The sequence below is a fragment of the Neolamprologus brichardi genome, chromosome 3 (genome assembly GCF_056152115.1).
Source record: "Neolamprologus brichardi isolate AB-2024 chromosome 3, ASM5615211v1, whole genome shotgun sequence".
NCBI classification, from domain to species: domain Eukaryota; kingdom Metazoa; phylum Chordata; class Actinopteri; order Cichliformes; family Cichlidae; genus Neolamprologus; species Neolamprologus brichardi.
In genome coordinates, this window is record NC_142106.1 from 43,748,736 (window position 1) to 43,774,395 (window position 25,660).

General features: G+C 42.8%; 1 protein-coding gene across 2 annotated transcripts in view; it reads right to left on the bottom strand.

The window, feature by feature from the left end:
• Positions 1 to 25,660, bottom strand: part of LOC102778775 (neuroligin-2-like) — a 255,467-nt gene that overhangs the window by 66,616 nt on the left and 163,191 nt on the right. For both annotated transcript variants that reach the window (XM_087837706.1, XM_087837705.1), the window contains one exon: positions 22,458 to 22,607. In XM_087837706.1, the coding sequence (XP_087693832.1) occupies positions 22,458 to 22,607 (150 nt within the window). The remainder of the gene's footprint in view (positions 1 to 22,457; positions 22,608 to 25,660) is intronic.

Below are 25,660 nucleotides of genomic sequence, written 5' to 3' on the forward strand. Positions count from 1 at the left end.
ACTGAGGCTAAAATTTAACTTCTTCATCATCTTGCTCTTTCATGCTGTCGTTAAAGCCTATTTACATAAACACTGAGCCTGTTTTATGGTTCTAGCTCATATGTATATAAAAAAACCCTTAAAAATCTTTGAAATAAATAAATAATTACAATGTAAGATAGGAAAATATTGTTTTTCCGTGCTTAAAATGACTTATGCAGTACTGATTAAAGTATCATTTACAGTCTGTAAAACACACAGTTAGCTACTATTACAGATACTTATGTGATGCTATTTCTTCTTTGCTGTAAAATACACAAAGTTACGCAATACTTAACATTTCTCACGCAAATTACTTCACTGTTAATGACTTCGGTATAAGTACGTACAGTTCTTTGCTTCCTGTAAAAGCTTGATTCGTTGCCCCCTTGTCTGAGTGCGCCTTCCTTTACCTGTTTGTAGGTAAATATAATTACACTGTAATTTCAAATAAAATACGCTGAAATTCCATTTAATTACAGGGGAATTACACAGTTAATTGCAGGTCATATTTTAAAGTGTTAAAAAAAATACAAATTACCCCGAGTCCTGTACCTATCACAGCTCCAGGCTTGCAATACACTGGCAAAAAGACGAAAAATGAAGTGGAGAGAAGGAGGCGGCAGGGCAAAAAATGTGAAACAGAGGTGTACAACACTAGGAAGTCCAGTCTGATCTGCTTGACTCCGGATACCGCGGAGAAACTGAGAGGTAGAGGATGCTTGTCTGAAGTGATCGCCTGGCTTTGCAGCAGAGAGGGTGATGGAGGGATGTGATGCAGGGAAGAAAGGAAAGGTTGGAAGAGAGCAGTAGGCCAGTTTCTCTGAGGTGACTGCTGCCAGATTCACACTTCAGAGTAAGTTAGCATCAAATAAAAACACTTACTCACTCGTGGAGAAAAAAAAAAGAGGTTTGCAAGGTGTTTTGTAAACATGTTGCAAATCGGAAAATTTAAATCGACGGAGTCACTGATGAAAAAAAAATTAGATTCATTATTCATGCGCAACTCATGAAGTATGGGATTTCTTGGGCGGTATGTTTTATGAGTGGGCAGTCAAAAAAATGTGTGTTTCATATGCTACACATAAACATGGGCTCTGGGTTGACCTGATACATCAATGCTAACATTATCCACTGATTACTACAAAATGTATTATATTTCAACGGTTTTGAATGTGCAGTAAATGAGCAAATAAAACTCTCTCCGCCATCCCCTCGCTTAATTAAGTGCATCTGGTCCCCCAAAATTCCAGATGGAATAAATGTAAACATTTCAGGCGGCTCAGTGCTGCATCAGCTAAGAAAACAATGATTCATTATAATAAGAGAATTCTTATTAGATATTTCAACTCTAATCACAAAACCTATTCACGAGGGCCGATAACAACAGTAACAACTTCTTTTTTTCAATTACAACTAATGACTGAAGTAGTAATCAGACACACATGCCAAAAATGTACTAATTTAATTTCCTTTTTGCGCAGACAAACCATTTGCCTGGAAAATTATTAATACATATTCACACTTAAGAGAAAGATGAGGGGGAAAAAAACGGAAGGAGACAACGAAGGTGGCGTTAGCGAGGAGGGAGGCACATCGAGGGAGATACAAAGGCGTGATATCACGCTGAGGAATAAAAAAAAAAAAGGAGGAGGAGGAGGTTGGAGTGGAAGGTGGAAAAAAGGTGGGGTGGGGAATGAGTGAATGTTGGAGTCTAAGGAATTCCCGGTGGAGCTCTCTGCAGCTTTCCCCACAGCAGTAGAGGAGGAAGAAGAGCCCTTCTATTCTCTCACACATTCACATCAATTCTGCCAGGAAATCTGCCACGAGGCAGAACTGTGTAAGCATGCGAATAGACTTTTTTGACTCATGAATACTAATGGAAGAGTACATAGTCATAGTCTTAGCTATCAGCCCCCCACACAGCTGTATTCATCCTCCCTGCGAGAATGTAAAACTCTCCCAGATGCAGCTCCGTGCTGGGAAATCAGCCGGGGAGTCAGGACGATCTTATAGCACGAATGTACCTGCACGTGCACACAACAGCCCACACAGTATTTGGGTAATGTTGGAGAAGGAAAGGCCTCTTTGGAGCTCCCTCAGCTCTAGTCATGCATTATCCATGGTACAGCTCATGAATAAGGGAACAGTACACTGCTCGTGTAAGGGAGCAAAATGTCCTGCCTGTGACACCTAAATGGTTTCTGTCATGTTAGCTTTACACGTGTCATGTGTGTGTTTGTGGCACCATCCTTGATATTAAAAGACTAAGTTAGTTGACATTGTACCAAGCAGGGAAAAAGTTTCTGTCCATTTATAGGGTGAGAAGCGGGTACACCATGAACAGGTTGGCAGGTGTCACAAAAGACAGACGTCCATGGGCAGTTTGAAATCACCAGTTAACCTAACCCCAATAACTGCATGTGTTTGACTGTGGGAGGAAGTACCCAGAGAGAGCCTACCCAGACACACAAAAACAGACCTGGCTAGTTGGTAGTTGTGAACCCAGAGCCTTCTTGCTGTGAGGCAACAGTGCTAACCACCGTGCCACCCGAAAAACTCTCCAATTAGCTGCTACTAATTCATTTATTTCACGAGTGAAGATGTTAGCAGTATTTTGAAAGACTGCAGACATGTATCAATGTGCAAGAAAGCCAGAAAAGGAGAGGAAAAAAAGAATCCCCTCATCTTATTCCCATACTGGGCCGCACTCGGTTTACCACGCTCATATTGAGGACGGGGGGGTAAGACACTTCCAAGTTGTCAGATCGAGTGCCAATTCCAATTTGCTTTTTCCATAGCTCACATCTGCTTGAGCCCACTTGGAGCCAGCTCATTTCTTCAAAGTCACCCAGACATCTCATGTTTACATGTGTAAGGCTACACCCTCCGTTTGATACAATTCTGCTTTCTAAAAAATACAACAAACGGTCCCGGCACTTTGTTTTTAAGCAAGGATCTTTGTGCATGTGAAAAAAGACAGAATATTTTATTCACCTCATTTCCTTCATCAGCAGAGCTGAATGTTGTTTTTTTAATTTCTGTACCCTTTCTCATTTTCATCATCCAGCTAATGAGCACATTTATTTCTAATTAAAATAAGCACGAGGAAGCAGGGAAAACATGTAAGGTGACCACGGGAATGAGCGAAGGTGGAGTAAATAAACCTTACTAAAGAGGGACATGATGACATGAATAAAGTCTCGCTGCATAAACAAGTGCAACAATTAACAGATTTCGAGGGCTGGGATTTATTCAGCATGACTGTTTCTTCTGCTGCATTCCAATAAGAGGGAACACGCTTCTCACAAAGGGCACAACAGAGACTACCAAACGTGTCAAAGCAAAGATCAGACGAAATACGGTTAATAACGTGTATCAAAACACTCGTGTCTGCATTTCATCTCCACTATTGTGCTGCATGAAGGTTCTTCAAAACACACTTGACATTATAAAAACACCACGGAGCGAATGGATCTCACCCCACCTTTTAGAGCGCTCCGAATCCAAATATTTTACAGAAGCAGTCGTTTAGTAAGTGAAAATTCTGCTGAAGGGAAGGTTGGTGCAGTCTGTGAATCTTGTTGTGGGTTAATCCCCAGGGGGCTGAAGTACTAGTGCAAAGTATAAGGATGGCTACATACCTGCAGGCTAGAATACATTGCTGAAAACTTTCCAGCCATAACTGTGAATACATCCAAGGCATGTCACAACTCACATAAGAAAGGACATATAGACATCGCTTTTCACACATAACTGTTCGACTGAGGTCTCACACACACACACACACACACCTGTCCTCTTTTAACATGTACGCTCACCAAGCTCTGCTCCTATGCTATCTACTCCTATGTCTGTTAAGCTAACCATTCTAGCCATGACCATGGTTGAGTATGAAGCACTATGAACATCTTGCTCTCAGCAATGCAGTAGAATCAAATCAGTTTTCACCACCGAGTAGCTGGCATCGCCAAATTAACGAAGCAACTATCTAAGACATAGGCGTCAAACTCTGGCCCGCGGGCCAAATGTAATTAGGCTGCGGGCCAAATTTGGCTCGCGGGCCAGAGTTTGACACCTACGCAAAGCCATACCAAATTACTATTAGAGCTGGCCTACTGGTATTATACAGCTAATATATATATTGTTTAGTATTAAGCTTTGCTTGTTCCATATTCAGTTTTTCAGCAAAACGTGTTTGAGTCCATAAGAAAAGATTCATTCTTATATCTGGAGGAAGATTTTTTTTTTTCAATAAATATTAACGTTGGCCTGCAACTTTGTTCCAGTTTTGAATTTTGGCCCACTGTGTATTTGAGTTTGACACCCATGATCTAAGAGCAACAGGTTGCTTTTTCAGAAATATAAATGTGTTTAGGTCTAAGCTTGTTCACACTAGAGCTGCCAAGGACATTTTGACAGTCATGTAACCCTGTTCAAATAAAACCGCATCATCTAAAATCATCTGAATTTTTTGGATACACCAACAGAGCCGTTTTGACCACCACAGAAATCAATTTAAAACGCTGCACTCAACAATCGTGGCATGTCTGGTTGCCTAGCACCACGCAGTGTTTACACACATTTTGATATGAAGCCTGCTATATCATGGCCCAGAGCTAGCTAGATGTGACTGATAGATAAATATATCGGGGCCCGTAGCTAGATGAAAGATAAAAAATCTCCGCAGGGCTGAACGGGCTGTGGATGGGATATTGCTGCCAGGCGGAGCAGAGCACATGACGGATGCACGGAAAAAATCGGGCGGGTTGCTGGCAGCGCAGCAGGGGCCAGGTGGAAGAACAGACATAACTGTTGTGATTATCAGGAGTCATGCAAACCATGCTGGCATATGAAAAAAATCTAAAGCTTAACTGCGGGCCCCTCTCGTGACGGTTTCTAAGCTGTGATTGGATATAGCTGTTTGGGAGAGGAGTTTCCAGAAGGACAGCTGGTTGATGGTTTTGTCTCCTCTTTTCCCTTCTGGATTTTAGGAGCTGAGGATGAAGCTGTCCATAATTGTGTACATTACTAATTCAAGAGTCAACTGTTGTGAGCAGACTCCTGTACGTACAAACACTGGCAAAGCTAGTAGAGGGTACAAGAGATACAACAAGATTCTGTAGAGAGATACGCAGGGAAGTGTTCACATGCATGCACACGGATCGTAAACATGCCCCCTTCCATTATTTCTTAGTCTCTGTCAAGCTGAAAGTGCATCCAGGCTTTGAAATCTACTTCATGAAATGAAAGCTTTCAATAATTTTCATTTGTGATTCCCAGATCAGGTTGATTGTGCAGACATAACAGTTTGAAACAGTCATTCATTTAGTGCACTTTGAAATGGAGATATGTTCCAGAAGCGTTCAGGAAATAGCCAACAACAGAGAGGGAGAGAGCGCAGTTCCACACAGGAGCTCGAGCTTGTTGTGGCACCACTTTAGAGGCACCATCTGCCTCATTCATAGCTCAGCAGATCACAGGGCTTTCCATAGGAAAACATAAACTCCTTTCAGAGCGTCTACGTCTGCGCGCCCACACGCGTCCATCCACAAGACAGCGCTGTCTGAGGAACAAATAAACGTTCATTATCATCAGCCGTCTTTGTTTCAGCCGAAGACACGTGTGAGTGGGCATGTCAAGGCTGCAGAAAGCAAATGCGGCAGAAAGATACACAGCCGGCTGCAGCCTTCCCTTTAGGTTAGTGAATGCAGCTCATTGAGGCTTGCTGATTGGCAAAGGGGTCGCTTCCTCGGGATAGGCTGGTTAATTAGATAATTAGCTGCAGCAGCTCCTAATGAGAGCCCTATACCGCTTCATCCAGCGCAGGTGGATAACGCATACATACTCACCGCCTCTCTCCTTCTACATATTCATAGGCTATTCCATCACTGCCATGAAATTAACACCTCTGCATAAATTCTTTAATGTGTTGAGCGCAGGGGAGTCAGTGCAAATGCTCCTCATGCACACACACCTCTGGCACCTTGGAGAACCAGGTAAGGTTTTCAATTAAAGAACCAGGTGTTGAAACAGGTTGAAAATGAGAGTGTGTGTATGTATTCAAGACGTTAGATCCGAACATCTAAAACTCACAACCTGGCTCTAATAAACTGACAGAAGCTTCTTGGCGTGCACGCACACTTCTTAGGCTACGTCCACACGTACACGGGTATTTTTGAAAACGAAGATTTTCCGTTTTTGTTTATGAAAAAAAAATCCCGTCCACACATAAAAGCCAAAAACGAAGGAAAACGGTGCTAGGAACATGCCAAAGCAGCAGGTGGCGCTATATCCATATCCGTGTAGAAATGTTGGCCAATCAGAAGTCAATAAGCCTGGGTGGGAAAGAGTAAACAAAGATGGCGCATAGAAGCAGAACTGAGTCGTATGTGTGGAGGGACAGTAACTGTGTGTGTATATGTAAGCATTTAAACACTGCAGAGAGTAAAATTAACAGTAACAGTATTTTTTCTACGTCCGCCATTGTAGAAATTCATTTCACCGAAACGATAACGTGGCGCACAGTGTGACGTCAAAAAATGCGCACACTTTGACGCTGCGATTTCTCCGTTTACCTCGTCCACACGTAAACGCAAAAACTGAGTTTTTGAAAATCTCCACCCTGGCAGGAGTTTTTAAAAATCTCAGTTTTCAGTGACCGAAAACACCGTTTACGTGTGGACGAAAGGTGCAAACGCATAGAAAAATCTGCGTTTTCAAAAATACCCGGGTACGTGTGGACGTAGCCTTAGTGTGTTTACCTGTGAACTGCAGCAGACAGTGACCAACTCTGTATATGTGTGTCTTTTGGGGCTAATGACGCCATAACTTGATTGTTGTCTCTAAGATGGCAGATGAATAGCCAGGAGGGGGGATGTGGCACATGGAGTAAGCCTGGCTCAGAGGTGACATGGCTGGGTAAGGGGAGAGGCAGGAACTGCGTCTCTCTGGGTCTGACTGTGTGGACCAGAAAGGAGGTGGAGGAGCAGACAGAGGAGAGGAGAGCAGGTGTAGCCTGGCTCCCACACTGCTCACAGCATCTGTTACTGGGCCACTGAGTTACTATGATCAGCCTGTGTTTGGCATGTGTGTGTGTGGAGAAGAGTGAGCTACACGGATGGGTGAACTCTATTTCTCTCACTACTCTCTCTGCGCTGCGCTTGCTTCCCTTTTGTCCACCTCCTTCTTCCTTCTGCTCTCTCATTCAATTATGCATGTGTGTGTGTGTGTGTTGATGTTAGGTGTTATCACCTCTGCCATGATCATACTTTTCCTCCTGTCAATCACGGCCAACACAGTCAACACCGGGCAGTTCTGTCCTTGACCTCGCCCGTCCTAAAATGCAAATGACTTGAGTGGCCACACATATTCCCGGTGTGCGCAGCAGAAGAGGGGAACACGTAACACGAGCAACGAAGCACGCACACTTCCCCTTCTGGCCTCAGGTGCTGTGTTAGCCAGCGCTGATAGGTTAATGCAGCAGTAATAGCAGGACAGACATGCGTTTGCGTGCGTGTTAGTGGAGATCTAGGGAAGAAGAGCGCAGATCGACTGTGATGTCCAGCTGTGCCCCATCTAAAAGACTACTCCAAGAGAGCTGGAGCCCCGGGATGACCTGGTGTTTCTGGAATGAAAGATGTCACAGCAGAGCAGGCTGGCAGGAAGAAGCACAGGGTGGTGTAATGGGAAACAGCAGGCGGTGTGTAAATCAGTGAGGAAATGATGCGAAGATAAACCGGGCACAGCGGCACGGTGGAGCAGCGGTTAGCGCTGTTGTCTCACAGCAAGAAGGTCCTGGGTTTAAATCCAGCCTGTGAGTTCCTCCCAAAATCCAAAGATATGCTGGGCTTAGGCTTACTAGTTATTTAGTTGAGTGTGAATGCGAGCGTGGTTGTCTCTGGGACAGACTTCCACCCTGTCCAGTGTGTAACTCGAAAAAAACATATTAAGTCTCAGGGACAGGGCCTCAAAATGATGTCATCATCGCAGACACTCAGGAAAGTAAATACCTGGAGCTGCTATATCATTTATATTGTGAGATGACACTTTTTTAAAGATGTACAAATCTATCACAGACAGGATGTTATAGCACCGGTCCCCAACCCTTATTAATGTCAGACAATATTTTCACGGATCGGCCTTTAAGGTGTCGCGGACAAATACAACAGGATAAAAAGATACGACTAAGACAGAAACTGTGGTATTTTGTAAATATAATAATAAAAACCGCAAATTCACTGTGTAATTGTGTAACTTTATTACCTTAAATCGCCAACAACATTGAGAGTAACATCCCCCTCTCTGCCCCTTAATGCTCTCTGGTCGCTATGGTAACGTGTAAATATTTCTTTCAAAATAAGACACACAACTACAACACAGGAAAAGACCCAGGGAAACCGAGTTAACGATAAAAACCCTGAAAACCACAAATTTCCGTACTGGTCCGTGTACCAGTCTGTGGCCCGCGGGTTGGGGACCTCTGCGTTATAGCATTTGTAAAAGCTTTTACTATTTTTGCTGTGAGCCTGGGTTGATCACGGTGGCCAGGACTAGTCGCCAATACCTTTTTTTTTTGACTGATTATCCGGCACAAAGAATAAATGTTTGGAGGTACAACGTTCCTCGTATTCCTGGTGGTTCTGATATGAGACCAGATGACATTAAGGACGGCGTTCCCAATCTTTTTAAAGATCTTAAGGCGTTTCTAAAAATATCCCCCACATGTATCGAAATTCTAAATACTGTGCAACAATCTAGCAGCTAAAACAACAGAAGAAGAAATTACATTTTTTAAGCGCCCAAGGCTGCAATCCTGCTGACCGAGAGCAGATTATTGAATTTCTTTCTAACCCATTCTTCACATTATGAGATGCCTTTAGGGCCAAACTAATTTATTGGCAGTTTTCACCTTTATTTCACTTCAATCCTAATTTTACAAAATGTCAACACTCTGCGTGTTTTGTCATTGCTCTCAGGTCCAGATGGCTTCATGAAGGGCTCCTGGTTTTAGATATTAGATGACATCAATGTTTAACGCCCAAGCAGGTATAAATTTACAGCAGTAGATGCACTGACTTCAAATAAAGCCACACAACATGGATACTGTCAGAGGAGAGGCAAAAAAAGGCCATTTTAATTCATTCGGGTGAAAAATCCATCACCTGTCATTCATAACTCACACATAACCAACAGGTGACAGCAACACATTGACAGGATCATGGAGAGGTGTTTGGGAATATTCGGAAAATCATTAAAAACAAGCTCAAGCTTAAGACGAAGCAGAACAGAAGGCAAAAAATAAAGAAAGAAAGAAATGAAGAAAAATCACATTTAATGGTGTAACACTTTCAATGGGGGATTGCTTCTTGTTCACAGAAAAGTCGGCTTGTGTTTGTGATTACATTAGTAATTCACTGCAACCAAAGCACATACTTCTGTTTGAGTGAATGCTAAGAGAAACAAACACACACACAGCCTACAGTGCAGTGAGCATTAAATACACAGCACTGTAGAATCCTAATGCCATATGTTAATTATTACGTCTTTGTGTTGGCTGCCTGCAAAGAGAGCTCAAAGGCTGACACAAACATCACACGGCACCGCGGCGGGTTCCACATACAAATGCTGACTGCTTTTCTTAGCAGTGTTTACACTCGCTAACAGCCTGTCTTTATGAGCGCCAGTCTGAATGTACAGATGCACGCCGATGATCGTTTGGTTCCCCAAACAACTCCGCTATCCCCATGGGAGAACTAAGTCCCCCAGTTAGCCCTGTAGCGCTGCGCGATGATTCAAACGGCTGTCATCCCTCTGTAATGATGATCCATCCGCAGCTATTACCAGCCCATGGTTTCTCACTTACCAAGCTGATTGTTTGACATGTGAGACATACATCAGGGTAATTTGCCCCATAACTCTTTTTTTAAAAGAGCACCCACAGCAAACCACGTACTGTGTGTGAGGATGGGAGTCAGAATTTGGAGGTAAATGAAATGGAAGATGAGCAGAGGACAAAACATGGGAGCAAATGGAGAAGAGAAAGTAAAAGTAGTAAGAAGGTAAAGAGGGTGGCCGCCTATGGTTTTATAGCCAGGTCTCAATGAAATTGTTGACATTATAGCTTTCCCAGTTCTGATAATTGGAATTAACAGATTTGTGCCCAGTAAGGAAACACATCAAGTGTTATATAACCCCCAACAAAGCCCAGTTTTGAGTCCAACACTGGATTACGTCAATGAAAAAGATGAAGAGACAAGAAAAATGATTCACTGTGATTGCTTTATGTCACTAATATAAACTCTAAGGCAGTTCAGTTCAAGTTTAATTCAGTTTCATGTAGATATAGCACCAGTACCCAAGAACATCTCGAGAACATCTTATCTCAAGGTGTTTTCAATAAGGCCCTACAATATTAGAGAAAACCCCAAGAATCAATGAGGAAGCACTTGGCAACAGCGGCAAAGAAAAACCCTGCTTTAAGAAGAAGAAACCTCCTGAAGAACCAAAAAAGCAGAGCAAAAAGAGACCATAAACAAAACATGACAGGAGAAAGTAGAGAAAATGGCATGCAGCAGAGGCATGTAAGCACATGGAGAATGAAGAAGAATTGCATCATGGGAAGTTCCTCAGTACCCTGGGCCTATGGCAGCGTAAGTAAGAGATGGTTCTGGGTCAACTAATCCTGCCTTGACTATTAGCTTCATTAGAAAGTAAAGAAATGGTTTCTGTGTCCTGAATCCAAACTGGGAGCTGATTCCACTGGTGAAGGACCAGATCGCTAAAGGACACACTTTTAAAAACTTTAGGAACTACAAGTTAGCCTGCGGTCTGTGAGTAAAGTGTTCTGTTGGGATACTATGAGGTGTTCAGGCTACAATGAGGATTGATCGTTTGCAACAGTGGGAAAGGCAAGCTTTTGAATCATTTAGAAAAAAAACCCCACTGAAGCTTTTATGACACTGTGGCTGTTCTTTATGATTAAATCTAAACTGAAAGTCTTTACAGATTTATAATGTTGGAGATGTGAAGGTAGGAAGCACTGCTGGATAAAGTGACCTTTGAAAGTAACTTGTCACATTATAACATTACTGCCTGAAGGTAACATAACACCCTGTTGCAACTCCTTGTGCATATTAGTTACATAGTCCAGAGGGCATGCACACTACATTACGAGTGCCTCTGAATGTACTGAGTGGGTCTCGCTGCACGACATTATCACTCTGTGGATATCAGTAGCATCTTTTAGAAGAGTAGCAGTTTTGCTTTGCTAAAAGCCTGTATTTAGCTAGCAGATGCTAGTTTCATGCAGATGACAGATACAATCTGCATTTCCATAAATCAATTTCAGGTGCTTTTTAAATAAAGTGGTAATACAAGGATTACTTTCATGACGTACAGACTGTCCTTTGTGCCACCTCGCTACACAAGCTTTATTTTTTATGGCAACAAAAGGAACAGTGAAATAATAACCAAACTCCAAAACACACGATTCAATACTGCCTTGCAAGAGAAAAGAGACTTACAATACAATACTTTTACTGTATTGTATTGGATTAATTGAAAGAGAAGCCACAGTTCTGACTTGGAGAAGAAAGAGTGGGTGTTGGCATAAGCAGCGGGTGTCCTCTTGAAATAAGAAATACCGTCACTAGTGGGAATGGTTCCCTATTAGGATTATTGGAAGTTCCTTTAAGGTGAATTATGATGAGAGCAGAAGAGAAGATGAGAAAGTAAGAGTCAGATCAGCTGACTGACTGGCTGAGCATCAAGGCCATGGACAAACAGAGGAGAAACAACGTCTGGGGACAGATGAAAAGACGTCATGAGGGATGTCTGAAAACACGTCTGAAACTGTGTTAATGTGTGTGTCAGCGCAGGAGAGCGTCTCACCTGTGTGTGTGTGTGTGTGTGTGTGTGTGTGTGTGTGTGTGTGAGACAGAGGCTAGCTGAGGTGCTAATCCCCTCTCAGAAAACAGTGGACCAGCCTGTCCTCTTTCTCAAAGTCACACTCTATACCGCCCAACACACACTTAAGACACTATGGTCCCTCTTTCTCTCCTCTCACACAGAGTCAATAGGACTTTGCTCATCAATTCTGTCGGGGGTTGCTATGGAGACTGAGAATATTGTGTGCGCGTGTGCGTGCGGTTGGCTGTGAGGAACAGCCCGCGTGTGTCTTAATATCTTCTCTGGTCCTGTCAGGTCACGTTTCACACTAATGTCTGCCTGTAGTACGGCACGCGCAGCCAACCCCCCGCAACTAAAGACCCCCCACAGAAGCCTGGAGGAGACATTTTTCAAATCCACGCTCTATGAATACCAATTCAAAAGTAACAGTGTAAAAAAGTGTGTGTGTGTGCGTACTGTAATGAAGAGTCAATGCCATCTCTCCTGCGTGCGTGCGCACAGACAGCAGCACGAAGCATATATAATTGTGCCCTAGCTGAATGTCTACTCTAGTGCACACTCAAAAATATGCAAGTTTTATTTTTAGCATCGCAGGCAAATGGAGCCCCTCTCCTCCCTCATCTCCTGCTCTCTGCCCTCACTCTCCCCCACTGTCACTTCTCTCATCTCTTAAAATCTCTCACCCTGTATTCTCAGAGCGCCTTGGCCGCGCACACACACAGGCGGCATACATTACATCCATGCAAGGGGTTGCAGCACTAAAAATAACAAATTCTATAAGCTTTGTCCCATGCTGTTCCACCTCTGTGCTCTTATCATCATTGTTAATGTCTGAATGAATGCACAGTCTCATTTTCTCTCCTCTCAGGCAGCCGAGGGATGTAAAAAGCTTGCTGGGGTGGAGGTGACGTATGTACTGTAAGCACGTCTGTCTCCACGGCAGCCGAGCCAAGGTCAATTGCTCGGTGGCCCGGTGAAGCTTTTCATTACATATTTAACTCGGCCGAATTCCCTGCGGAGACCTCGCCGGAGACTGCCTGCTGCTCCTCTCTACCCCTTCGAAGCCCGTCTCGCTGCAAGCCCGCCTGTCTGGCTGCAGACAGGTACGACTCCACCGCATTAGCATACGCACAGAGTCAGGCGTGTCCTGCTAGGTGAATAATTCCACGGTGGTTAGCATTTGTGTAGCGCCGCCACGGCTGGCGAGGCAGCTGTTAAATAAGGGCGTCAGGGAAGACAGAGAGAGAAAAGATCACATCTCTCAATCAGCCAGACGGGAAAAAAACGACCCCCAACCTCTATTACTGCCATCCTGTCTGTGCTCGACTTTCATTTTGTTTTTCTTAAATGCTCACGTATCAACTCTATCACGCACACACAGACACAAACATATAGATAAAGCCCAGAGGGGAGAGATTAGCAGAGAGAGTGAGAGAAACTATTTATTTACATGCTAATGGAAATGTAAATCCCAGCTATGCCTTTATTCCTTAATAACTGTTTTCGAATAATAATAAAAAAAGAAGCAGAGTGGGGGAATTTTTACATTATTATTAAAAAGAAATTATAATAAGTCAAGACTAGTTCTTTCAAGAAATAGTTTTTGGAGGTTTTCTTCCCACAGGACACAGAGCGACTCTGCTGTCCTGACTGGGATTGTAACTCGCTAAATGAGATGCTGTGAAGGGTTTACAATGGATGGATTAAGGAGCAAGTTGCCACAAGGGAGAGGCGATCTAAATAGGCCGCAGAAGTAGCAAAGCACTAACCAGGATAAAGGCGGGAGCTGCAGTCTGGGATGAAGGTAAGAGTGGAGTACATCTCACTACATAAAGTGCTTTGAATTGTGGGTAAGATTAGAAAAGCAGTATAGAAACACTACCCTGGTCCAACACGGAGAACAATTTGACTGTCACCTGCTTCAAATATTTTTAGTCCTCGAAAGAGAGAGAGATTTTTCCCTTTTTTTAATTGGAAATTAGGACAAAATAGTTTTTTGCTCAACAGTAGACATTAGCCTAGCGTGTGCTGATAAAACAAACCTTTTTTTAAGACTGAAGACAATGTAGAATTTTTTTTTTTATATTAAACCTAACAAACAACAAAAAGAAAACGACTGAAGAGAGCGCTCGACTCCGTGATGCATGCATGCGATGTACAGGGTACACCAAGCACACCATTATTTTTCTTGTGACATTACCAGTTGCCCTCTTCCTATTGAAAAAACAAAAGTTGTATCCAAGATGGCCGACTTCTAAATGGCCACCATGGTCACCACCCATCTTGAGGAGTTTGCCCCCTCACATATACTAATGTGCCACAAACAGGACTTTAATATCACCAACCATTCCCATGTTATTACGGTGTATCCATATAAATGGCCCACCCTGTAGACAGTGTTGAGTGTATTGTAACAGTAATGACGTGTGAATCCTTCTTCCAGGTCCAAACTACTCTGTGTTTATTAAAGCTGTTGCTTTTTTTTTTTAACATGTTTTAATGCTTTGTATTCCTGCAGCAGTATATTAATGATTACCCATATGGAAAAGAAATAGTAAAAACTTATATGACTTAACTCATGAAAGTGGCCACTTTCATGAGTTAAGTCATATAAGGCTTACATGATTTACTCATGAAAGTGGCCACTTTCTCATTACTTTCATATATTGTTTTAGTAAGTATCCAAAACATACAAGTTTCATTATATAATTTTTCAAGGGATCTTATATCTGTTTTTACTCTTGTATGCTTTTCATACAAGTTTCACACAAGACAGATACAAACTTTATAAGATTTATATATATCTTTTCCATATGGGTAACCTCGTATTGTGGATGGATTATCTCAGTTGTTCTCCTGACTGAAGTTTAACTCAGGGTTATATATCCCTTTTTTGCATGACAATTCTGTACGTTATACATCAAACCATTGTAACAATAGTAACTTTAACCTTGGTAGGATGCAATGTGCTATGACTATCATCACAAGTTGGCATCTAGAAGCTACTTGCTAACTGCTACTCAACAACAAATTTTGAATAACCCCCTGTTAACACGAGTCATCAGACCTGTTAAACATGCACTAAAAAAGCCTGAAAGAAGAGAAACTTTCAAAGCCACAGACAACTACAGCTGTCAGAGTGTTGCGTGGAACTAAGGTCCTGTAAAAACTCAGCTAGCTTTTAAAACACGTCACAAGTCTGCCTTTGCCAAAGAGCTTCTAATATTCTCCAGTATGCATACATGTATATACACTTGATGGGGCGACCGTGGTTCAGGGGGTTGGGTAGCTCATCTTGTAATTCGCGATATGGCAGCCTCGCTTCTGTCAGTCTGCCCCAGGGCAGCTGTGGCTACAACTGTAGCTTGCCTCCACCAGTGTGTGAATGTGAGAGTGAATGAATAGTGGAATTGTAAAGTGCTTTGAATGTCCTGAAAAGCGCTATTTAAATGCAATCCATTATTATTACTTGAGAAATAAAAAGAGAACACTGATGACTGATGACAGAGGGATTTTGACTCAGTCTGCGCTCCAGATGGGTTAATTATTAATCGCGTTAGTCGTGATGACGGCGAGTTAACGCTCACAGCACTAAAAAATTGTAAGGTTGCCATTGGCTTTAAACCAGATGAAAGAGGTAAACCTAAGAATGTAACCAAAGCGGCCACTTGTGCAGACGTATAGTGCAAGCAAAGTACTCAAACACAACTAACTTGCATGAGCATGTACGTGTCCATGATAGGCTATCACCAGCTTCTGCACCTCCATCAACAAGCAGATGAGGTGGGGGCATTGGCTCGCAGATGAAAGAGGGTGCTGTTAAAACAGCACTGCTATTCTGTTGACTGCTTCTATTAGCTCCATCATTATTAGCAAACTTACTCATGAGCAGATAAATAAATAAATAAATAGCCCTTGTAAATACAATCGCCGATGGCCTGAGCCTATCATCGATAGTCATTATTTTCATCCAGTCGCCCACCCCTACTTGTGCCAAAAACATTTACTATACATTAAATGATTTGAATTTTATGTGTTTATGAGTTTTGACAACCAGATTCAATTTCAGGAGCAGAATAAATTGCACTTCCTTTTGCTCTCCAGATACAGTATGGGCAAGGCATGTTTCAAAGACCAGCTTTAAGTCCTAATTAGCAGCAGTGCATTCCAATTAACTCAACTCCAGCTTTAATCATTTATATGATCAGGGTAATTAAATACATCACTACGTCGAAACCATACAGCACAGGAAACTTTGCGAGACCCAGACTAATTTGTGGTAGGCTTTGTAAACCAAGACCACAAAACTGAACTCTTGCACTGCTGACTGCAGCACCGGAAGACTGCATCGCTGATGATATCGAATATAATCTTATGCGAAGACGTCGGCCTGCGCAGAAACACACGCTGTTTCGAGTTTTCATATCACATGGCCACATCTAGCTTCTGTATCAATAATTCCTGCATCGCCCTTCCAAATCGACATGTCGGATTGCTGAAGCAAGAACACAAACAGCAGAAACCACCGCACAGCGTATCCACAGAGCAGACATTGATATGCATGGCTGCATGCACCTACACGTGCCTGGTGCACACCACCTCTAAACACACAAACGCTCGCTTCTAACCCCACACTAGCTTTGCTGCGTGCCTCTCTCTGTCAAAGGAAAATGCCATCCATCATGCAGGATGCATGGGGTGAAAGATTACTCACATTTCTCCCAATCATGGCCAAATTGCTCTGGATGGCTCTCATATTTGGGAGATGGCTGTGGCCGTCTCTTTGCATACAAATGACAAAGTCTCCCCCGCAATTTGCTTTCTCCTTGACTCAAAGAATGTGATGAGAGAGTTACAGACAGGGTGCAGGACGAAGAAAATGCAGAAATGCAGCTGGAGGACTGGAAGGAGGGAGAGAGATGTAACATACAAGGACAGATAATTAAGTCCAACCTAATGCTCACGTCATTAGGTAGTGCGTGAATCTAATGCCGCTGAGACACCTGACTTATTTTTATCATCTTTGAAAACTACATTTGTAATCCACACATTTAAATGTCTTTTGTACAGGATTACTTTCATCTAAAAGTCAACACACCAGGTTCAAGCTGGCATGAAACAGCACTGTGAATATCCTCAGTATGCAGAGCTATCATACAGCATTGCTTTATAAGAGTACTAACAGATATATGACGCTGTTGTTGACCACATATAAAAAAACATTGCATCTTACTGATAAAAACAAATCAAAGAGCGCTGGGAGCACAAATTAACAAGTTAACAAGCCAACAGTGTTGCCAGGTTTTAGTCTGGAAGTAGAAACCTAATGCCTGAAAAGTTACCAATCCCCTTGTTATGTTGAGAAAAACAGGAAACTAGCCTTTGCTTTCTATTCCCAAGTTCATCTAACCTGGAACTTTGCTAGAATTGCTTTTCCTTTCAGAAACAGGGTTTCTGCCAGTCTATTACAAGCTTGGTGGCCCATCTGATCTAAACTGATCCACTGCTGGTCCTAAGCACTGTGGATTTTTTTCCGTACATACACAAAAATATAAGCATTAAGCTGGCTAATATACAGCCATGGTTAAACAAAAGCACACACAATGATTGAAAAGCTCTTTTATTTAGTAACTGCTTTCTGTATGACTTTATCAATCTCTCACATGTTCGCTTGCTTTGCTTTAGATCATTAATGCCACGTAACAGACACACAGACTGATGGGCAATAACAACTGTTGATAAGGTTCCTCTGTGGCATTGTGGTAACACAAACCTGAATGCGCTTAACAACAAGCTGCCAAATTTTTCTTTTATAGTGGTCCTCACTCTTGATGCACTTCTAAGGAAGTCAATGAAATCAAGTACATTTGTTTAGCAGGGCCTTGCTGCTTTTACCCTCTTAGTTCCTGTATTAACAGTGACAGTGTACTTCTACTTCTTCAACATTTTACTCAGTAGCCTGCTGTTGCCATTAGCTGTTAAAGCTAGAAAAATAGCTCAAATAACTACATCAGTTTCAAAGGGAATAAAGGATATGGCAAATATATGATGAGTTTAGCTGTTCAGATGAGGGGTGGCTGTAGCTCAGGTGGCAGAGCAGGTCAGAAACTAATCAGAAGGTCGGTGGTTCGATTCCTGGCTGCATGGCAAATATCCTTGGGCAAGATACTAACCCCATATTTGCCTAGTGGTGGTGGTCAGAGGGCCCAGTGGCGCCTGTGTCTGGCAGCCTCGCCTCTGTCAGTGCGCCCCAGGGCAGCTGTGGCTACAATGTAGCTTGCCATCGCCAGTGTGTGAATGGGTGGATGACTGAATGTAGTGTAAAGCGCTTTGGGGTCCTTAAGGACTAGAAAAGCGCTATACAAATACAGGCCATTTACTATTTATTCGACTACCTCCAGACACAAATTCAGGGCTAAAAGAGGTCAGATGAGGTAAGTAAAGCTAACTGTGATTTGGTTCCCTCTCTATTAAATGTTGTAAACATGAAATAAACTACCTGGTACCATGAGAAATACTAGCATGCGCCCATGTTTTTCTCAATCATTTCAATTTGACAGAAGAAAAAAAAAGAAAATACCCTTTTCACACTTTTACAGTTGTGTCAGTCAGGTTAGCTAGCGTGATAGCACTCAGGATAGCCATGGCATTGCAGTAGTATTCACATTATTCTGTATGATAACAAGTGTGTGCCGGCTGCTAATGAGCACCACTTCACCTGCAAGCTAATTAGAGCTAATTACAGCTCCACAAGCCTGGTAGCAGCACTTTTAGAAGGAGAATGACACTAGCGCTGACTCTAAACCACAGCGGCTAGATTTTGGCCAAAACTGTCACTCTTAACAAAGTAACAAACTCGTTACCAGCACATTTCTGTGACAATTAACTTGATGAGAAGAATTACACTTTTATAGATAGCAGCAATCAACAATAACAAAAGCAACAAAAAGGCCTTTTAACAGTCCTTTAATAGATATTTCATATTGCATTCTGTTATTCACTGTAGCAAAAAATGCTGATGAATTCAATAGGGAAGCACTGAAAAGCAAACACTTTAGGTAATTGCATGCAAATGAAAATGTGTCACCGCAGTAAAGGCGGTTTAAATGCTCCAAAAACAACACAGCAACATCCTTTAAGAAAGAAACAAAACAAATCAAAGCCAGGCTGCCTATTTTAAAACAGCTTCCAGGAGCCCGCTCTCTCTTCGGCTAATGAAATATCTAAAGCACTTAGTTTCCTTTAGTTAGCACCTGCCTCCTTAGAGGCATGTTCCTCCTCTCCAAGCTAAATTACTTGGTCTCAGTGGAGCGAGACAGAGTGCGGTAACAAAGAGGAGAAGTCGAGTGTATTTTCAAAAAAGGGATGACGCGCTCGTGCTGGAGAGCTGAGGTGGCAGACAATAGTGTGCTGGCAGATCTCACAGTGAACTGAGCAGACAGGTTAAAGCGTGCTACACCGGGCCTGTAAAGCCACTTTAACCACTTTCCAAATCCCTCACTTTCCCTCAGTGCTGCTGCTGGTACTAACAGCTCAAAAGTGCATCATAACCAAACCTTCCCCTACCACAATACTCTGCAAAGGTTTTTTTTTTTTTTTTTTTACAATCCCTACTCTCTGTGGAATGAATTATACATCTGCAAAACAGTCACCTGAAGGTTGGAGGTTCTGGGCGAGGGCGTGCAGTTAAAATGAGGAATTGTGAGGTGCATTTCCACGTCAGTAAAAATGCCACATCTGTATATGATTTGCATGCTTGTTCTCTTCTTCCACTCCTACGTTTAATGGACTTCCTGGCAATGCAGGACTCAGTAGCCAAATAAAAAAACAGGATGTATGGTGACAAGAGTACGAGGATTAAGCAAGTAAGCTAAAAGATCTCACAAAGCAACACATCATGCCACCACATAATGAAAAAGCTGACATACTTTTATTATCAGTCTGAAAAGAGCCATTTCTAAGGCTTTAGGACTCCAGTGTTGAAGTGACTGGCCTACCAAGATACCTCCAAGAGTCTACTGATGACTCATCAGGTCACAAAATAACACAGAACAATATTTAAAGACCTGCAGGCTTCACTTGCCTCAGTCAAGTTCAGAGTTCATGATTCTACAAGAATCACACCAGCAGTCAAACATGGTGGTAGTGTAACGGTCTTGGGCTGTTTTGTTGCCTCGGGACCTGTTAGACTCGCCGTAATTGAGGGAAACATGAATTCTGCTCTGTATCAGGAAATTCTGAAGGACAATGTCCAACCATCATTGTGCTCTGAAGGTGTTGCATTTGGGTTATCCAAGTCCACCTCTGAATAGCTCAAAAAGAAACCAAACAAAATAAGATGCTTTGGTATCACCTTAAGGAGTCTGTTAATACTCAAAAACAATTTAGTCTGAATTATAACAATTCTGCAAAAAAGAGTGGGCCAAATTTCCTCCAGAGCAATGTGAAAGATTCACTGCCGGTTATCACAAATACTTAATTGCAGCTGTTGATGCCAAGGATGGCACAACCAGTTATTAGGTTTAGAGGGCAATTACTTATTAACATAGTGCCGCAAGGATAATAAATAAGCAAAAAAAAAAAAAAAGAAAAGAAAGAAAGAAGTCAGGAAGGGTGTAAACAGTTTTTCGCAGCACTTTAACTTTAACTCTATGTAAGCCAGTGTTTCCCAACCTTTTGGAGCCACGGCACATATTTCACTTTAGAAAAATCACACAGCACACCACCAAACAAAAATGTCACAAAAAGGATATTGATCACTTTCCCCATGCGCACCAGGCACAGTGGAATTGGTTTGGTTTGTCCCCAGTGTACTTTTTTTGCTTTCTTTTGACCACTACTCATGCTAGGGCTTCATCTGGGTCGGAATTTTCTCCAGGATCCAGGTCAGATTGACTACGGTTTCTTTTCAAATATTTATCTATTTATTTATTACACACTTTGTCGTCTCACTCACAGCATGACTATTATGTCATTTCTTCTTCGTCTTCTTCTGTTTTATTGGCAGTTAGCAACCCATTTAATTAGAGCAGGTAGTTGTACTGCCCTCTAGTGGAAGAGAAAGTAATCAATCTGCCCGTTACTAATCAGGTTGAACCAGATAATCTTCCACGGCACACCTGATTATTTCTCATGGCACACCTATCCACAGTGGTTGGGAAACAATTATGTAGACAAATCTAGACAAGATTTAAGGTAAGATTTTTTTTTTTAATTTTAGGAGAAATTAGTGCATATGAAGCCATGTGCTTCATTCCTCCCAACTTAAAATAAGTCACTGCTGATTATGGCTCCATATATGTTTTCGACCACATTTTTGAAAGTAAAATTCTTCTGATTAATATATTGCAAAACCATATCTGCCTTCGCTTCTACCTGCTCTTCATTCTACTTATTCTGCATTCTTCTATTTTATGAGAAAAGGCTCCATGATGCACGGTGGGACGGTGGTTAGCACTGTTGCCGCACAGCAAGAAGGTCCTGAATTCAATTCCACCACTAGGCCGGGGTCTTTCTGTGTGGAGTTTGCATGTTCTTATGTGGGTTCCCTCCGGGTACTCCGGCTTCCTCCCACAGTCCAAAGACATGCAGTTAGTGGGGATATGTTAACTGATCAATCTAAATTGCCCATAGGTGTGAATGCGGGAGTGAATGTGAGTGCGAATGGTTGTCTGTCTCTGTGTGTTAGCCCTTTAACAGACAGGCGACCTGTCCAGGGTGTACCCTGCCTATCGCCCTATGACAGCTGGGATAGGCTCCAGCACCCCCTGCGACTAAGGGGGATAAGTGGAAGCGAGTGGATGGATGGATGGATAAAACTGTGCACATCTTTATAAATTACAGTCCTCCTAGAAATATGTGCAGCTGATTCAACCTGGTTTAGACTTCAGCATTTAACCATAAACACTCAATGAGTCTTTGCACATTTTTATACTTTGATCCTTCCAGTCCCATTGTATCAGGCTCCACCACAATACTTGTATTTTTCTAGATACCAGATTCATCCACAACTTTACCAAATGATCATGATCTATCCTGGCACCATCACCAAGGGATACCATGGAAACTAAGCTTGAATTGTAACATTTTTTTTCTTTTTATTCACACTGCACACTGGGTAAAGACGAGCCAAACTTCCTTTCTGGTGTGTTTCAGCTGAAACAGTCTGGCTAGTGTCTTCATCTCAGCTCCCCCTGTTTCCAAGAAAAGGTTTACAATGCAAAAGTTTTGTAAAAAACAAAAACAAAACAAACAAAAAAGCCCATCAGTATTCAAAGAAAATTAAAGAATTACACAATCGGTGTTTAGACAGTGAGGGGAAATCTATAAGTAAGCGAGCTGTAACGATCAGGCCCTGGACTGGTTGTCATTACAATGATGGGTTCTATTCATGTCACCCATCATCGACTCCGTTTAGAGAAAAGAAGAAATGCTCTTTTAGCTCAGCGTTTGGAGAGAGATGGAATATAAATCTAATCTATTTGTTGGTGCAAATATGTTAGCATGAAAAAGTCATGAGGGCCACTCACCGAGCACGCCGAGCCTGTAGTTCATGGTTACCACGATCACGTTGCCGTAGGCGGCGAGGACGCTGGCATCAAACATGTTTCCTGTGCCTTCCATGTAGGAGCCGCCGTGAATAAACAGCATCACCGGCTTCTTCCTGCGGTCACGGATATCTACATGCACAAACAGGGAAAAACAGAGTGTGAAAGAACAAAAAGTCAATGACTGCATTCACAGTTATGATTAGACATTGTGTTAGACCATAGTATATGGAACTAACTGCAGCGTGATATAAACACAGCACTGGATCAGTGCTGCATTACTTCCTGCGGCTGGATGCCAACCTTTAAAAATGGGCTTGAGCTCATTTAGATTTCAGCCAATGATTCTAACAACAGGCATTAACGAGAGGGGCCACCGTGAGAATCTTGTCAAATGTTTCCTGGTGATTAAAGCGAGAAAAAAAAGGCTTGAAGAAAATTACCAGCTACTGTAGTGCTTCACATTAGAGCCTGTCGTGCATCAGTCTTTACTTCACACTGAGGCCCAGATTGACTAAAACTGATGCAATTCCTAGCGCAGTGCAAAAGCATCTGTGTGTGCAACTGAAAATTGATGGCAGCCTGAGGCAATTAGTTTCAACAGAGAATGTCCAGATAAATTCACAGAATATCTGCACAACAGCTCTTATGATGGGGTAGCTCAACGTGTTGGTGTCAGAGTTCACCCCAAAGAGCTCTCTGCTGCAGAGAAGAGATGTTTAACACTGTGCAAACAGCCACTCTCTAGTAAACACACTCAAAGCAATGTGTCACAACATACAGAAGGTAAAAACGAAGGTACCAGGATGACTAGGAAACATATCAAAGCCGGGCCCCAAAGAAGTGGAGCTGATGTCTGTATCTCCTCTGAAGAGCATTCAGTGAGCAATCAACACAAAATAAAAGGCCACTGGCTCTCAATATATCATGTGTGCAATAAATTTCCATAATTTCCTCGTTTTATTTTGCACCTTGGAACTCGGAACCCCCATAAATGCAAATTTCAAGTCGCCTTAAGCAGCAGGGACAGCTATAGAAACCTATTTCTAGGTCAGCTCCCCTGTGTGGAATCTCTAGAAGAACACAGTTTTCTTGGACGCTATCATTTTGCACTGGCACAAATTGTTGGTGGGTCCCGCCTTGAGGTGAAAAATGGAAAGATAGCTAAAAAGTTACCCATGAAAATGTTACGCAAGAACATTACAAAACAAAGTTTAGTTCCAGAGTTGCTTCCTGTAAAGTTTTCTGTATTTATTTTACTGAAAATAAGTATAAATGTGCATACTGGAGGCAGGATCTGTCTATTATTAGCTGTAGTGATTTAAACTAACTTGTGGGGATAGGTTAATTGGATAATCCAAATTGCCACTAGGTGTGAGTGCGAATGGTTGTCTGTCTCTGTGTGTTGGCCCTGCGACAGACTGGCGACCTGTCCAGGGTGTACCCCGCCTCTGGCCCTATGACAGCTGGGATAGGCTCCAGCGCCTCGTATATATAATATATGATGATATATACATATAATATACTGTTACAGTGGTGGATGCTCATATTAAACAAAAAATACAAACAATGAGACAGTGATTTCTCTACCTCTAGCTTGAGGGGATGACCTGCCTCCCAAACAGAACACTTCTGGGGTGGCTGTAGCTCAGGTGGTAGAGCAGGTCATCTACTGATCGGAAGGTTGGTGGTTCGATTCCTGGCTTCCCCTAGTCTGCATGCCAAATATCCTTGGGCAAGATACTAACCCCAAATTGCTCTCCGATGCATCCATCGGAGTATGAATGTGTGTGAATGTTATCTAGAAAGCACCTAGAGAAATGTGCTTGTGCGAATGGGTGTGAATGGGTGAATGCACAAGTTGTGTAAAGCGCTTTGAGTGCTCAGAAGAGTAGAAAAGCGCTATATAAGAACCAGTCCATTTACCACTTCTTTGACCCCACCCACTTTCTGTTCAGATCTTTTGTTTGTAAGGGGTAGCCAATCAGAGGAACGTTGGAAAGGTAGCAAAAATGGCTAGTTTCAGTCACTGGATGAACTGACAGGTTGCACCAAGACCTGGTAAAAGATGAATAAAGGCTATTCTGAACCACAAAACACTTAAAGCTACTCCAGTGGAGTCTAATTATAAAAATATGAAGCTGAAAATGAGCATAACAGGTGCCCTTTAAACTCTATGGTTGCTCAGGGAAACTATGATGATAAATTCTGGCATCCTCCACTGAGAAACTCATGCAGCTCATTTCAGAAAGCATCCAATGTCAGTCCTGAGAGTTTTCAGCATACGCCCTCTCCTGCAGCGCTGTGCGTGCACGTAGGACGGTCCCCGATGGGCCCTCGTTGGCCTTTGAACCAGTCTCCTAGCTGACTGTGAGCAGCGTCGCTCCTGCCTGCCAGGAGCCTACGGTAGCATATGGCACAGAAGACTCAGAAGAGTGGCACAGTGACAGCTCCTGTTGGCTTCTGTTTGTGTGTCTGCGAGTGTGTGTGCGTGCAGGCCTGAGGATATGAGCAAACAGTAGTGGCGAATAACCACATAAATAACCACTACTGCATCTATTATAGAAGGCAGGAGAGATGGAGGGCGTGCAGCTCTCTTTGAAAGCTGCTTATATATATGTAGATGCCGTGTTAAGTACACAGACGTATGTATGGTGGCTGCAAATGTAGCACCGTAAATCTCCAGTGATAGACTAGGGTGTCACAGACACATCCATACAGAGCTATGGCGCTAAAACCAGCGCATCAGTCAGGCAGACACACTCACACCGGGGAGAGAGAAATTCACAGGCAGTTGCAATGGAGAAGTCGCTATGGCAACTGCTCCACTTTGACTTGTTTCCGCCTCTCCTGCCTCTCCCTCTCACTTGGACAAAGTCTCATTGACTGTTGCTGTGGCAACATATTGCTGTCCTGCATGCCTAACCCCATGATGCCCTTCGCCGTGCTTCTACCTGCATGTCATTTCATTAGCAGCGAATGACCACATGCGCACCTCCTACATGCATGTTTCTGCATTCTGCTGCAGGGGATGAAGAGCGACAGCCCCCGGCATCGAGGGACAGAATGCAGATGCACACGCACACAAACCCACAAGATGCAAACACACACACACACATGCACAAAGCAGACTGTCACAGTTGACCTGTAGACTCGGCGTCCACGGATCAGTTACAGGGCGAATC